Below are 16711 nucleotides of genomic sequence, written 5' to 3'. Positions count from 1 at the left end.
CCGGGTGGGACACAGGGGCCAGCGGCAGCAGGACACCAGCCTGCAGAGGGCGCTCTGTGCTGGAAAGAGCTAATTCCCTGAGGAAACCAGCAGGAGGCACGCAGGGGTGAGACCCACAACCGTTACAGACGGAAAATACCTATTAAAGACAGACATACAGCTACAACCATTCAAATTCATGACATAAGTCTACAATGTCAGAGACAGCACATAATATAAGTTAAATGCACACAAGGCAACTAATTAAGCTGAAGTATTTTATGTTATCAAATAAGGGTGAGCAAGGAAGAAAATCAGATGTCAATTTTTCAAGACAGGTGTCAACCTCAGTTCTAGTTTAAACAAAGTTCACTGAGGTGAAGTGAGGACTGAGCTAGTACCACAGATTTAGAGAGTTTTAGCATCAGATGCCATAGCATTAGGCTTTATCTGCACTAGCACTTTTGTGTAAAACTTTTGTCAGTCAGGGGTGTGAAAAAACACACCCCTGACCAACAAGTTTCACCAACAAAAGTGCTGGTGTGGACAGCGCTACGTCGGCAGGAGACGCTCTCCCGCCGACATAGCTACTGCTGCTTGTTGGGAGTGGTTTAATTATGCTGGTAGGAGAACTCTCTCCCGCTGGCTTAGAGTGGCTACATGGGAGACCTTACTGCAGTGCAACTGCAGCGGTACAGCTGTGCCACTGTTAGGTAGTGCAGACATAGCCTTAAAAGATAAACATAGTTATTATGCTATTTTACCACAAAAGTTGTCTAAAAAAGTATTATTTGTTCCCACATCATTTGTATAGAGCATAACTGCAACACAAATATACCTGCATCAAACTCAAACTCTGCTCCATCAGCACTTGTGTCACTCTGAAGGCCACCTCCATTGTCTAATCCAACTCCATCCTCATGCTCATGGTGTGCAGTTGTCTGTGGTTTCAACGGTTGAGCTGGTCTGTGTAAGCTAACTCCTTTGAAAGCTGGTGTCACAACAATGAATTTCATCCACTGCCTAGCAAGTGCAACTAGACCTTTCTTTAAAGTCACTAATGCAGGAAGACCATCACTCTAAAAATACAGACACACACAATAACATCTTAACATAAATTGAAAAAGATCAGTGTTACAAAGCATTTTCTGATCATGCAGAACATGACCTTGAATAAAAGCTTCTCAAGAGTTTATATTTCTGCAGCTTCCATGTCCAAAAATGGAAAATGGAAATGTTTAAAGAAAACTGAAACATGACATAGAAAGGCCAATAAGTTATTGGGGGGAGGGAGGTTAAATCCACATCTTAAATTTATGGTGTCTCCCAAAATTTATAAATAAAATAGCTAAATAACAGACTATAAACAATTAATCTATAATGTAGAAATGGTGGTCTAAAAAAATTCAAGCCCTATATAATAGTAACTAATAAGCACTTTAATGTTTTTATACAGTTATCTACATTAAGACACCTGCAGTCTGTACTAGGTTTACATGCTAAACTGTAATAACCTCAATATTGTAAAACTATTATGTACACACTATTATTTACTTCTTTAAAGGATAACTCACCATGGTAGCATCCTCAATGATGGAATAATTTGCCTGATGAAGGTAGTGATGCAGTATATTACACAGCAAACAGGAAGGATTTTCTTGTAGGAAACGAGCCACTTTAGTCAGTCTGTTGTATTTGCTTCTCAAAGGGAAGTGCATACTTTTATTCTGAAATAAATATTTATACATGTATATATTTTCCCTATAGTAAATACATATAAAAATGCATGCATATTATAAACCTCTGTGTGAGCTAACAGCATCTAATGTAAGAGAGCAAGGAGCTCACTTGTATCTGGTACTGTTGTTTGCAATGTTGTTGTAGCCATATTGGTGCCAGGAATATTAGAAACATAAGATGGATGAGGTAATATCTTTTATTGGACCAACTTTTGTTGGTGAAAAAGACAAGCTTTCTAGCTACAAAGACCTGTTAAAGAGCTCTGTGTAGCTTGAAAGCTTGTCTCTTTCACCAACAAAAGTTGGTCCAATAAAAGACATTATCTCACCCATCTTGATTCTCTGGTATCTGGTAGTGAGTTTCAGCTGGTCTGACCAGTTGAGAGTACTGCAACACACTAATGCCAAAACCTGTATTTTAAAAGTGTCATATAAAATATCAATCACTAATATTATTGTCTGGTATATGTACGGAGAACAAATTCAAAATTACAAACCAATTGGAAATTACGTTCTTAAAGTGTGTCTGCTAGGCAGGGCTAGGTTGGGATAACTTCAGACGAAGGTATGTGGTTCTGCCACTTTGATGGTTCCTCCAAGATACATTAAGAGATAATGAGAATGTATTTACTTAAAAACCATCCAGCTAACAAGGGGAGGAGATAACCACTCAGGAATACAGTATGGGGAGGAGAATTGAGGAACAGATCCATTCATTTGCATCTTAGCAAACACCAGATGGTGAAGAAACCAACATGGAATTTCCACCAGAAGACTCCATGAATCCTTCCTCACAGCTTGAATGAACTTTACTTTGAGAGGTAATCTTCAGAATAATCCATTTCAAAGGTTCACTGGATTACAAAAGAGAGGGGCAAAGAACCCTAAGTTACCATTCACCTAAGATGATTAAGGAACTGAGCGCTTTGGACTTTGTGGGAAATCCTGACCAGAAGGGTGGTCAGCCATCTTGCTGGAAGGTAGACTGGTAAGGAAACTACCTGGAACAAAGGCTGTAGCTTGTTGTGTTAAGTTTTAGCCATTAGAAAGCGTCTTTCCTTTTTATTTCTAAACACTATCATTTATACTTGAATTCACTTAAAATCCCATCTCCTTTTGTTAATAAACTTGTGTTATTTTCAGTCTAAACCAACCCAGTGCAGTATTTGAATCAAAGAAATTGCTAACTCCAGTTAAAGTGATAAGATGAGCATTTTGTCTCTTTAGAGGAGCAAACAAACTGTATTATTCCTCTGAATGGTTAAGGGGTGAACCTTGCAGAGCACACAGTTTGGGGAAAATTTGGGTCGGGGGGGTGTTGCGGTCATCTTCCCACGTGTACTCAAAGCTGGTGTATATCAGAGTGTGGCTGGGGTGTAACAAGCACGCTGCTGGAAACAGTTGCTTAGTCAGAGCTGCTTAGCACACAGACATTCAGTGCACGCTTGTCTGTGGACTGTCAGTGTCCAGGCTGTTGGCCACAGCAGCAGAGCATTTAAGGCACTCAGGATTACAGGCAGGCAGTGATACAACCTTATTGGTCTGGATTGCATCCCAGAATGTGACACCATGAGCTACATGCTTTTACAGTCTGTTTTACAGTGTGATGTCAAACTCTAATGATACCACACTGTTGCAGAAGATTTAAAGAAAATCTACCTAGAAATATTTCTATGTCCATCTCCATTGACAGAGCAGGCTATCTGCTATACTATACTGTGAAAAAAAATACAATAAGAGACCACATTGCATTTTAGAACTTCTGATATGGATTACAGAAATTAATAATTCCTCCTAAGAACTGAACAAATTAATTATTTTCTAACCGTTTAATTCTAGAAGAAGTCACCCTAATACTATACATTGTTTCCTGCAGTATAAGATTTTTTATTCAAGTTTTAAGGATGTGATGACACTTAAGGTAAAGGGATAGGCAACTGTAACAAGCATTAACCTGCCAGGTCTTGCAATAGCAGACAAGGAAGCCCTGAAAAACCTTCCCACCAATGAGACTGATTTAGTGAAACAGAAGAAAAGAAAGTTTATGGCATAAAATCAGGGTCATGTGTACTCTACAACACAGTTAACCTAAATTCTGCATCAAGTCCCCCAATTTCTGCAGCTAAATTATGCTGAATTTGTCAGGAAAATGACATTTCTGCATAATCAAGTAAATTGAAAATATTTTTTACTGAATTAAATATTAAATTAATACCGTTGGTACAGTATGTCTTATGATGTTCATTTGGGTGTTGAACTCAAGTCAAATCTCAAATTTTGAATGTTTTTCAGCTGTATAAGCCAATATTTTCAATATTTACTTTGCCATAGAATTTTGTATGCTAATAATTAAACTTTACAGAAGTTGTCCAGTAAAAAAATGAAGATTTTGACAGCTGGGTAAGGTCATATGGGGCTTTTGGCACCCAAGAAAATACCTTTTAAAAAAATATGGAGGGTGATGGGTAGGAGGGAGCAAGGAAAAGGCAGTGAGAGCAATTTTAAATGTTTAGTTCCGTGCTCCAGCAAGTAGTTCACTCCTCTCCATCCCACACCCCCAATCCAAAAAATCTTTGGCTATATTCAACAAATACAGATCAATACACTGCCTGGACACAACATAAATCATGTGCAAGAATTCATTGTTTTCATTAGGTTTCAGTTTGTAGCCCACGAAGATTCACTGGATAGTTCACACATTCACAAAGGCACTGTTGCAGACACCAAATCAATTAGTATGGGGCCTAATTCTCCTCATTTCCCATTACTTTACAATGGTGTAACTCCACTGACTTCAACTGGAGACACTATTTATTAACACCAATGTGAGAGGAGAATCAGGCCCATTTTGTTCACAATCACCAAGGTTTTCTTCTCAGACATAACAGCTAGAAACTTTTCCCATGGAAGTTTAGGTTCTGCATCCAAATCACAAGGGGTGAAATCTGTGGCCAGTTCAACAAGCACTGGATTTCAGTTACAAGTAAATCACTAAAGAAGACAGACACCAAAGGAAGGTGTGTTGCTTGTGCTTATTTTAAGTCTGTTGACCTTATTTTTCAGTGAGTCACCAACCTCTAATGCCTCTGTCATTATGCAGCCCATGACAGCACAAATCCTTAGAGTTCCTTCAGTTTCTAATCTGTTTAATGAAGACTTCAGTTGATCAATGGGAACAAGCCACGCACCAACAGCAGGAGTTGCAGTGCTCAGTAGGTTCAGTTGCCTATTTGAAGAAAAATTAAATATTAAAAGACAGAATTCAAGTTCAGCAATAATTATCAGTAATGTTTCCATATGCATTAGTTTGAGTTGGATATTACATAACTAGATAGTTACAAAATGAAACAAAACAATCTTTATAGGCTTGAAAATGTTAAGCTATACAGAACAATATTATTCATATTTAAAACTGGTGCAAACTTAAATATTTGGCTCTAAATGCCAGAAGCACACTCACTAATACCCTTCTCTCACTCCTGCTACAGGCTCTCTTACTCTTCTCTCTCCTTCCTGGCATAGGGTAACTGGGTTTTCAAAGTGAAAAACAGGTCACAGGAATGGGAGTCATGCAAGGGTGTACAAGTAGTTTTGACAGATGGAAAGGGGAAAGAAAATGTAACAACTCCCTCCTCTCTCTCAAACAATACCATCACTTCCCTCAAACAATTTCACTGCCTCAGAATAAATAAAAAAAAAAAAAGTACACATTACAATAAAAGGTCAAGATGGGATAAAATTAGTATTTACCCTTATACTGGTCAAAAACCATTTTATACCCGAGACTATGTGCAACTTCAACTTTGGTATTTCCAGCTTTTTCAGTGATTACCAGTGCAAATATAATATTTTCCTGAATATTTTCAAAAGTGACTTAGGAACTCAAGTCTCACTTTCAATGACACCAAAGGCTTGTCTCTACAAAGGCAAAAAGCTCACAGTAGCTAGTGCACGCCATCCACTCCACACACTAGCTCCCCTTGTGGACACACTTATTACACATTTAAGTGTGTCTTCGTTTGCTTTAACGTAACACACTTTGGAAGTATATTAAGCTACAGTGCATAAAGACACTCTTAGTGTGTACTAAGAGTGTGCTCATGGCGGTGTTAATGCAGAGTAGTTCATGTGCTTTAACTTCACACCCTTGCTTATCCCACACTAGCTTCCTCAAGTAGTCAAGCCTTAGGCTCTTAATTGCCTAAATCCCTTTAGAAAATGGAATTTTAAGCACTTCTGAAAATATTACTCTTTCCTACACTTTTCCTATGTCATGTTCACTATTTAGTCATTTTTAATCCCTTTTAAAAAAGATAACTAGATATATCTCTATATAATGATGACAGTTATACAGGCAGTTGCATAGTACGGTGACACTGATTTGGTCTGATCTATCTACATCCCAAAGTTTTGTCATTATCCAATAATAGAAGCAGCAGCAATTACTAAGGAGGCTGCACACAGAATATACCAGATTTAATAATATACAGAGCCGCTCCTTTTATTTCTTTTAAGTCTAAGGAAGTATACCTTGAAAATTTATGGGCAGGAGAGCGCACATTAGTGGGAGCTGCAAAACTAAACCAAATTTCTTTGATTGTCAGCTTCATGCTGCAGGAGTCAGGTGGGGGAGGCATTAGAGGAAGATCTTTTTTCAGATCATCAGATTCAACTCCTTCATCCTACACAAAAAGAGGTAAAGGATAAGAGGTAAATTGTTTTCAGAGGGCAACAGGTGCTTAACAGAAAAGCATATTATGTACTGTCTGTCAAAAAATAAAATTGCATATGACATTTAACTAGAGAAAAGGAATAAAAAACACACATGCCTCACACTATCTCCCAAGATCATATTTTGATGCATCCTTCAGAAAACTGCAATTTTAACTATGTAAGCAGATACTTTGAATTCAAAGTAAGTACAGAAGTTGTTAAACTGCTACTAAAAATAATTCTGCACTATCATTAGCAATTGCTAAAAAAGAAGTCAACCCTGAGACAAGTACCAATCTGAATAATTTAAAAGGGCATGCACCCACCTGTTCATCGGAAACTGAATTTCCATTTATGTCCGAAGAGGGACTTCTATCACAAGGAAGATTATCATCAGACACATCAGTATTATAACCACTACCAGTTGGAGAATCTGAAGAATTGTTGGATGCAAGCAATCCACCCCTCTCTGTGGCATTAGATTTACCCATGACTCCAAAAGTACTATATAAAACAGCTCCAGATTGTCTTCCACCTTTAAATACAAAATTAGAGTAATTTGTTTACAAAACTCTTGGTTTGTTCCATTTATTCTATTTTCACAAACTTTTAAAAATAGTGAATTTTGTCAATTTTCCACTCCCAAGTCCCATGCAAAACATTTGTAACTCCTCTTACTTTCACAAATACTTTGCTGCATATTTTGGTTAATCCTTGTGCACATATATTTAGATACAAGTAAATTTAATACCTATTTTTGGAAAAGTTTTTATCTCCTCAAAGCAATTTTGTATGCCCTCTATCTAACTGAAACATTAAACACACAATCTACTGAAGAGAACAATTCAGATGCAGAACACATTTAGACTATTTCTTTTATAAGAGTGAGCTTCCCTCTGGAAAACAAGGCTCCAATCCTGCAAGCAGACCCCTACTGTGGGTCTGATTGTAGGATCATGGCCCAAAGGACTACTTATATTACCAATTTCTATCTTTACAAACTCAATGTTATAGACAAAACTCCCTAAATATCATTAAGGCTGAAATAAAGCTATCATTTTAACCTTTAAAAAGTTACTCTGCACTAGTATATGTCATTCTGAGCTAATTATATAGGTAACTATACAAGCTTACCTATTAGAGAATCCATTGTGTAAAGTATGTATATTCACATAAAATATAAACTATTTAATACCACCTACATTCAGTAACTTTTTAAATTAAATTAAAAATGAAGATTAGAAACTTGGAACACCTAACAGAGCATTTCATTAATTAATTACAATAATAGTAAATAATATTGATTATGTAGTATTGCAATATTGTAGCTGTACCTTTTATTGTTAAATTTTCAATTCCACATTCAAACATTATCCAGCCCCACCTCTCTTGGCTGGGACCTATTCGAGTTACATCTGGAACAGCTTGCTGATCAGTTTCATCTACAAAAGTAAACTCATCCAACTCTTCCAAAGTAAAAAGAACTTTTGACTTCTCAAAAGGAATCGCTGTTATTGCACAAGTCCCAATGTCTGTAAAAACAAGTAATTTACTTCTTTTTATACAGATGATGACAAAGAATTTATATGGATATAGCGCATTTTTATAGCGACAGCGCATTTTTCCTAAATTAAAGAGGGTTTGTTTGGATTGGGGGGGGGGAGGGTGGTACAAATCAATCATTTTTAAAAAATGACTATGCACAAAAAGGAAAGATTGAAAGAAGTGATCTTAACATTTGGAACTGCTGCAAAAAAAAAAAAAACTACTCATTAAGCATTGCTCAAAACAATTTAAAATAGTGTTTCTCTTTCACCACATCTTCCATCACCTACATACAATCTGAAAGAGCATGGAAAAGAAAGCAACGCAACAAGGATCGCAAAATTAAATTTAAGCCCAAATATATTTCCAATCTTAATGATGTTAAGGTACTGTTAGCAAAAATACGATGCTATATAAAGAAAAGTTTGTGGCTGCTTTTCAAAAATTGACCTGTGACTGGTTACAGCCTCTGAGATACTTTAGCCCTAAGGAAAAATCTTGTTACAGCACATTCCAAATGAATACCTTCATGATATCAAATGATAAATGAAATACAGTGATATTGATGTGGTTCTCTTAGATAAAAGGGAAACTTTATGGCATATAAAAAAAGTGTTTTGTTTTTTTAAAGGCACTTGCTTGAGTCCACTATATTTTGAGGGTATTTTCAAAATATATCTTCAGTACAAATTCAAGGTTTATTCAGTGGCTAGAATGTATGCCTCCGCCCATGTTGTAAGTGTGTAATGTGTATAATCAGTTCCATTGATCGCTAAGAAAACAAACCCAACATAGACTATTTTAAATTTGTTATATTACTTTCTTTGAAGTCTGAGTCAGACCCCGTGACTTGTACAAAAAAAAATAATTAGAGAAGTTATCCTAAGCATCATGTGACAGAACTGATGTATGCTGGCGAAACTCTGTCACCAAAGGGATGCTTGAAGTTAATCAAATAACAGTAAGAGAGGCATTTGTGAAACTTTGCCTCCCCTCTCCATTGAAAATGACAATGGAAAAAATATACTCACTAATGGGTATTGCATTTTAAACAAAAGATAGGACCAGCTGCCATTATTTGGAAAGCAGCTCAAATTGGTAATTTCAGTCAAAAGCTAGGAGTAGAAAAACTGAAATCTGACTCAACCTTAAATAGACAATCACAGTTGATGCCTCCAAAAAAAAAAAAAAAAATTGTTTCCACACTTATGAATAAGCCAACCTGTTGCATCAAGGCCTCTAAGCTGTCCATGAACACGATGAATGTTCAGTTTGGCAGCAATTTCTTTTCCTTTTTCTGCTCCAGCATTTGATCTCAGTGAGCCAGAAGACTGAGGCTGCATTTTACTGGCATGGATGTACCGATCAAATGTTACTGAATTCCTCCCAGTATCTGCATTGTTTGAAGTCTCTTCAATCACACCCCTTTTAAGTGAAAAGGGAAAAATAAATATAAAAATCTCAAAGACAATTATTTACCGGGTTTCTTTTAGTTTTACGCCAATTTAAAATAAAGTAGGCACATCAGAACTAAGAATTCTTTGTTCACAAAAACTAATAAAAGTTGATTAGGAAAACTAACAAAGATTTAATTCTCCCTTCAATGACATAAGTACAATTCCCTCCTGACATCACTAAGAGTTAAACCTGTGTAACTGAAGGATTAAGGCTTTAAAGATTCCAAAGTGCTCTTCCCCACCTCATTTAAAAACTAATTTATATTTAGAAATCCAGTGACAAGAAAAGGCTCAGCCAGAGCAATTTTTTCAGATTCTCCTGATCTGCAAGATATTAAGAGTTATGAATTATTAAATGTTTTGTTCTTACCTGTTCATACGAACTTGTGTAGCAATTCTATCAAAACACAAAGCTACTAAGGAAACATGAGTTACAGTTTTGCCAGAAGCAATGCCTGAGGTTTCTTCAACCGATGCTTGCAATAAACACAAGTTTACCTAAACACAAAATTCCCACAAAGAATAAAGACAGTTTTTTTAAAAAATGCCCCTTTAAAAAAAAAAAGAAAGAAAGAAAGAAATATATATCAAAGGTTTCTCATCTGATATAATCTATACCATTTCTAGTAAAAATGAAATCCAAGAGGGTGAAATAATCTAATCATATCTAAACCTTTTACAGAGTTTGAACACAAGTTCAGTCAGATAGCATTGCACTGGTTAAAAACTTTAATTTTATACTTAATTTGCATAACTATTTTACTTTGATTGAGCAGGCCGACAAAAATTTATAATCCTCAACAAAATATGACAGTCATTTATCACAGCTAGAGGTAAGCTTTTCAAAAGGTCAAAAGAATACATACTAAGGCTAGCTTGTGAACTCCTGTCATGTGAGACTACACATATGCACAGAAAATTATTACCTTGGGTATGGTAACATTGGCCTGAAGACCTTTAATTTTCACATTATCTTGCTTAAGTGAAAGATTAGTCTGTGCCTGGCCTTGGTTTGTTGTTCCTGTAGCAGGGTTCTCTGTTTTTGTTCCTCTAACATCCTGTTTGGAAGATAACTTAAAAAAAAATGTGGTACCAGTTAGTAATTTACACTAATTGAAACCTATCAAAATATTTTTTAAATATTGGCTCAGAGGCATTACAGTGCAATAGACTCAGGTTTGATTCCAACCTATGGTGTCATGATTTCTGGATCATCCGAGTCTGAGTGTGCTACAAAGGGTTGTGCCGCTCAGCACATAAATTTCAACTGATTAAAGATCCAAAATGAACTCCAAAGAGTTCCTCTGATCTAAAAGATTAGTTGTTTTGATAGGGAACCCTCAGGAGAGGTCACAAGGTAAATTAAAAATATAAGGAATCATCAGCAAGGATAGAAAGAATTCCTAGTTGTGGAGGAGGAGAATTGTACAATTAGTTTCAAAAGACTGATAGGAAGGTAGGGACAATTTTGTAAGGTATCAGATGGCCTGCCTTTCTGCCATTCCCCTCTCATAAAAAGATAGATGTGCTTTTATGGCTTCATTTCAGCAGAACCCTACCCCACAATCACAAAGCACAACTTTCTGGAAGTATTCTAAAACATTAACTGTGATAAATTATGTATTGCCAGTATACATTCCACTAAAAAAATCTGTTGGAAGAATATTGACCCATCACCAGCAGAGCTATGTCAAATTTACAGCAGCCAAAGATCCAGCCTTATATGTATTGTACTAAATTATACTAATTAATGTCACACTTTCTCAAATATAGTACAGTCATATAGATTTTTCTGCTATGCTATTGAGTAAATAACTGTTCTGTAACTGTGGATCCTTGAGATGTTGTCACCATGGATCCCACTGTAGATGCACATGTGCCTCGTGCTCAAGATTGGATTCTTCTGAACAGCAGCATCCAGCAGGCTCGACGGTACTCACAGCTGAGATGTCTGTCACGGGTACTACCCATGCCGATGTCTAGGGCATTGACATCAATATCACTGGCTCTGGTGCCATCAGCACTGGAGTTGCAATGGAGCGTACAATCTCTACAGCACTGATGACGTTGGCACCAGACTTGACATTAGTGGGGAGTGGCACTCTTGAGGTCTTTTAACCTCAGTACCAGAGAACTTAGGAGAGCCCTTATCAGCCAAAATCCTATGATTCGAGTTCTTGTGAGAGCCCGAGGAGCCCTTTTTGGGTCTTGACTCAGTCTCCTCCTCCCGAGAGCTGGAAGATGGCCCCAGGTAAGAAGAGGGAGCCTTTGCTCCCTGTGTGCCTTCACAAGTTTTTGTCTCTTGAGGGACAGGAGGTAGCCAGAGGACCAGCCAGAGCACTGGGGGATGATGAGTTCTTTGTCCATTCAGCTCCAGATTAGATGCATGGATTTTTCCATGAGGTACTCCCTCAGGAGTAGGGTGACCAGATAGCAAGCGTGAAAAATTAAGATGGGGGAAGGGTGTAATAGATTGCCTATATAAGACAAAGCTCCTAATATTGGGACATCTGGTCACCCTACTCAGAAGTATCTCATGAGATTTCTGCATCCCAGAAAGACCTGCAGATGACCATCTGTCCATTAGGTGCCCTTTGCCTTAACATATCAATGTGTATGACCATCACTAAGGGTCACAACAACAGGAAGGGCATTTTTTACATTTTAAAGTGGCACTCTAGTTCACCTCCAGAAAACAACAGAAATTCCCTGCTCAAGAAACAAGAAAAGTAAACACTAAAATCTTACTATTTATTTACACAACAGCAAACACACACTATGAACTATCTACATATTAAACAAATAAAAGACCATGAGAGCTCCAGGTAACACCGGAGTTCCAACTCATAGCCACAGGTGCTAAGGAGGAAGTAAGGGAGGAGTCGGGTGACTCCATCCTTTATGCCATTAATGGCAGCACAAGCACATGCAGGGTACATGCACCTCTACAATGGACAGTGCTAGCTAAAAATCTTTGACTCAAGTGCACTGGGCATGCAGACACCTGGAGTGGAATATGTATGTACTCAATCACTTGAAGGAGAACATTTGGTTATAACAAATGTGCATGCATCCTTAACTATAGGATAAGATAAAAATTTAATCTGAAATAAAGACATTTATAATGTTATTTGTTGTGTATCATCCCACCCAATCTAATAAAAATATACATGCTTCTGCTCCCCCAAAACATCCTGCAGTTTTGTAGTACCCTTACGTTCTCTGAAAAGGTTGTTTTGCTGTTCTGTACAGCTTCTCTGAGGACCTTATAATGTAGATCATCCACAATTGCTGCTGGGTGTTGAGTGCTAGCACAATGTACCATTGCTTCTATATACCTATAGGAGAAAAAAAAATCAGTTCACAAAAGAAAAATTAATTCCTAACAAGGGGTCAGAGCAGGTCACAAGTCACTACAATATAACATTTTTTCTAGCTCTCCTGTTAGACGTGAAATTACATAAATTGGCGGTTTTGGGAGGGGGGGGGAAATAAGAGCAGGACATCAGCTGCTATTCTATGTATTATATAAAATCAGCTCTTTTTCCAAAGCCTATATACAACTAGTCTATCCAAAAAGTTTTTATTTTAGCAATTGATCTTCTAGTATCTAGCAATTTTAAACATCTATCTTAAAGTAAATGAAAATAAAATACCTGTCTAAAGCTTCTGCTACCAGAGGAGTAAGAACAACATCTACAGTTCCTTTTACTTCCACTATTGCTGTTGTTCTAGTCTGGGAGACCGGATGATCCAGGGTCCATTCCTCTGTGATTGTTTCATCATCTGTATTATCCATTGTTTTCTTTTCCAAAGGAGTATAGGGTGTACTAAACAAGTCAAACAGAAACTCATTATTTAGATTTTCAAAATAGGCATTATAAAATTTATAGTTAACATTATATTTTCTAATCCTATAGTTTGGTATGACAGCTACTCCAAAAGAATCAGAGCCTTGGGTTGGAGATTCAACACTAAACAAATCTTCTATTTATTTAAACAGAAGATTCTCTGGGGATGAGGAGTGTCTTCAAGACACAGATACTTTTCAAAGTAAGCACAACAGACTACATATTTAATAGGCTATGTATAAGAACCTCAAATGTGAAAAGTACCTATGTACGTATGCTAGAACTATGCATGCAAGTAAGCATTCCCCAATTCAAAGATTGCAAAACAGGCCTCTCAGTTCGCTGAAATTCTTCTTCCCCAGTATTACTGACGTTAACATTGGTTAAGTCCGTGTTAAAACAATATTTGTCATGGCAATTCTCAACATTAATGGAATTTTTATAACATGTTGCAGAAAGGATGGTCTTGAGAGTCCCAGTCTAATGTTTTAGTCACAATAGCCAAATTCTACTTTTGGTTCTGCCACAGGCTTCCTGTGGTACCTTGGCAAGTCGTAGTTCACAATATGTAAAATGGGAATATTATTTCCCTACACAAGGGCAATCCTTTAATGTTTGTGAGGTGCTCATATATTTTGGTGACGAGCAACACAGAAAAGCCTTTAAATAAGACATGATATGTCATTCTAAAATAGATATATAACAAAAATGCTGCTGATACCAGCCTGATTTTAATAAGGCTAGCAAGAGCTGCAACAGTTGAAGTATTACACAAACTCAATCACCTCTCATTTAAAGCCATACCAACATTATAATGTAGTGGTCCCCAAACTTTTTACCTCGCCCTCCCCCTTACTCCTGTCCATGCCCCCCGTTTCCCCCAAGCTGGGGCCAGGAGTGGGGCTGCGGCTCCAGGAGGGGAGAGATGTGGATGGGTTAAGGGGGCCAAGGCTGGGAGCAGAGTCTCGGCTGGGGCCAGCAGCCACGGCCCCAGGTGCAGGGCTGGCAGCCATGGCCCCAGGGGCCAGCAGCAGGGGTGGAGCTGGATGGTGCTCCCTCCCTCCCCACCCCCAAGGGGCTGGCCCAGGCCCCAGCAGCACCCCCCCAAATTTTCCTCTTCACTCCCCTGGGGGAGCGCACCCCACAGTTTGGGGATCTCTGCTATAATGCAATCTTTTACTCACTTGGATGTTGATCCTGTAAGCTGCATGCCTCTGTCCAGCAAAGCATTAGCTGTGAGACCCTGTTTAACAATCTAAAACAGTACGAAACAATTACTTCTTTGAGTTTATAAATGACTAATATATTCCTTGAATACTATAACTTCAAGAGAAGATTCCCATTATTGTGTTTTCTGCTCCCCCCCCCCAAGAGTGGCACTCCAACTATATATCTGGGGTTTTTTTTAACATATTGTACATGAATTCCATCACTAAGCTGCATTTTTATAACCATTTAAAGATAATATCCTGAAATTCTCACATGAAAATTAATACAATGAATAAATATTATTTGAAAATTTTTACACAACTATTTAGGAAAAGTAATTATGAAAGATTAACAATATCCAGTGTTTCTTTGACTCTAAAAGCACATCTAAAATTAGCTTTCATTGTGTTCATTACTTACATTTCTACAAAATCATTTTAATTATTTTTCATATGATATGAAAATTGCAAATTTAATATAGTATAGTGTTCAGTAAACAAAGGGGTTAACCCAGTGGAGCCATGATTTCACATTTGTACAATTGCTGATATTCAGTTTCATACTGGCATCTACTTGAAAAGAGGGGAAGGAGGCTAGGTTATCCTGAAATCAAAAAGCAATGGAAAACTTGCACCCAATAATATTGCTGCACAAAGAAAACAAACCAGAAACATTTTGTTGTAAGGGAGATATTTGCTTTCCTGTGTTGAATCCTAATATGCAAACAAGCCTACTAAACTAATTCAGAGCACTGGGAGGTACTTTTCTGAGTCTTCACTAAACTGTACTAGTCTATAGTCCAATGGTTCTTAAACTTTTGTACTGGTGACCCCTTTCACCTAGCAAGCCACTGAGTGCGACCCCACCTTATAAATTAAAAACATTTCTTTATATATTTAACATAATAATAAATGTTGGAGGCAAAGCAGGGTTTGGGGTGGAGGCTGACAGCTCGCGACCCCCTCAGGGGTCCCAACCCCCAGTTTGAGAACCCCTGGTGTATATTTATTTTTTTTAAATTTTCTTTTAATCAATTCTCTGCCCCCAACACAAACATTTGGGCCTCATGGATCCTAAGTTTTCATATATTAATGTACCATTCAAAAGTCTTATTTAGATTTTAGTAGCTCCTTCAAACATATACCGTCACACAGAATACTTAAGACTCCTGAGGGAATTCTGCACCACTGCGCACACCCACAATTCATGTCTGGTGCAGAATTCTTTTCCCCCCAGAAAATAGATTCTGCCCAAGAATGCTACAGTTTGGCCTTTCACCCACCAGATGCTGCTGTGGCACCAGAACAGCCATCTGACTGGCAATAACAGCTAGCAGCCAACTGCATTAATTACAGCAACCTGCCCATGGAGCCAGGGTAGGAGGGAGAGTGGGACACATGGGGCTGCTGCGGGGGTCACAGACTGGGGTTCAGAAGGGCTGGGGGGAGCAGACTAGGGCACAGGCTCAGGAGCAAATGGAATGACAGCATTGAGCCAGGGGCTGAATGGGAGGGGGGCTCCAGGGCTACATGGGGACAGCGGGTTCAGGGACACACGGGGACAAGGGCAGATGTGCATGACTGAATGGGAGAGGCTCGGGGTCAGCCAAGGTCTGCATGGGGGAAAACTCCCCAACACCATAACAATCCCTTCCCTTCCCCGCCCAAAAGAAACTGTTCCTTACTTCTCCCAACCACACCCAACACCCCCCCAGGTTCACCCCCAGGCTCCTTTCCTCTCCCACAGCTCCCCCTTTGCCCCTGCCTCCCCCAAGCTTTTGCACTGCTTCTGAGGGGTGGGTGAAATATGTTTCTGTATTGTAGTTTAAATGAATTATTCAAAGTTCTATATTAATTTGCCTAGTAAAGAATCTATTTGTCAAAAAACATTTCCTGAATCTTTTTTTTTTTGGTCTGTATTGTTACAGAAATACTTACTGACAGGTATTTTGAAACAAATTACCAAAACGATTGAAACTAGTGTGACTATATTGTGTTATTTTGTGCAGAATTTTTAATTTTTTGGTGCAGAATTCCCCCAGGAGTAACTTAAATAGGAAATAAAGCCAAATCTCAGCACCTTGTTGTCTAAATCTGCTGATTCCCAACTTTACTTTGATGTAGAGCTGTTCACAGCCTATATGACACAGTATGGTTAACAACAACTAACTGAAGTGTTAAGCTTTTGTGGAGGAGTTAATCAAGTATACTGTAAGCAC

The 16711-nt window shown here is 38.1% G+C and overlaps 1 protein-coding gene across 1 annotated transcript in view; it reads right to left on the bottom strand.

Annotated features, from left to right (window-relative positions):
- KIAA1109 (KIAA1109 ortholog) overlaps positions 1-16711 on the bottom strand; it is a 242236-nt gene that overhangs the window by 103792 nt on the left and 121733 nt on the right. Inside the window, exons 30-41 of the mRNA XM_029910631.1 lie at positions 14469-14539; positions 13090-13263; positions 12651-12771; positions 10360-10506; positions 9804-9931; positions 9199-9401; positions 7766-7963; positions 6758-6966; positions 6249-6400; positions 4794-4944; positions 1554-1706; positions 818-1058 (exon numbers count right to left, since the gene is read on the bottom strand). Coding sequence (XP_029766491.1) covers positions 818-1058; positions 1554-1706; positions 4794-4944; positions 6249-6400; positions 6758-6966; positions 7766-7963; positions 9199-9401; positions 9804-9931; positions 10360-10506; positions 12651-12771; positions 13090-13263; positions 14469-14539 — 1948 coding nt within the window. The remainder of the gene's footprint in view (positions 1-817; positions 1059-1553; positions 1707-4793; positions 4945-6248; positions 6401-6757; positions 6967-7765; positions 7964-9198; positions 9402-9803; positions 9932-10359; positions 10507-12650; positions 12772-13089; positions 13264-14468; positions 14540-16711) is intronic.

The sequence above is a fragment of the Terrapene carolina genome, unplaced genomic scaffold (genome assembly GCF_002925995.2).
Source record: "Terrapene carolina triunguis isolate 2854851 unplaced genomic scaffold, T_m_triunguis-2.0 Scaffold66, whole genome shotgun sequence".
Classification (NCBI taxonomy): domain Eukaryota; kingdom Metazoa; phylum Chordata; order Testudines; family Emydidae; genus Terrapene; species Terrapene triunguis.
Note: the sequence above shows the minus strand (reverse complement) of the source record. Positions and strands in the feature narration are given on the sequence as shown.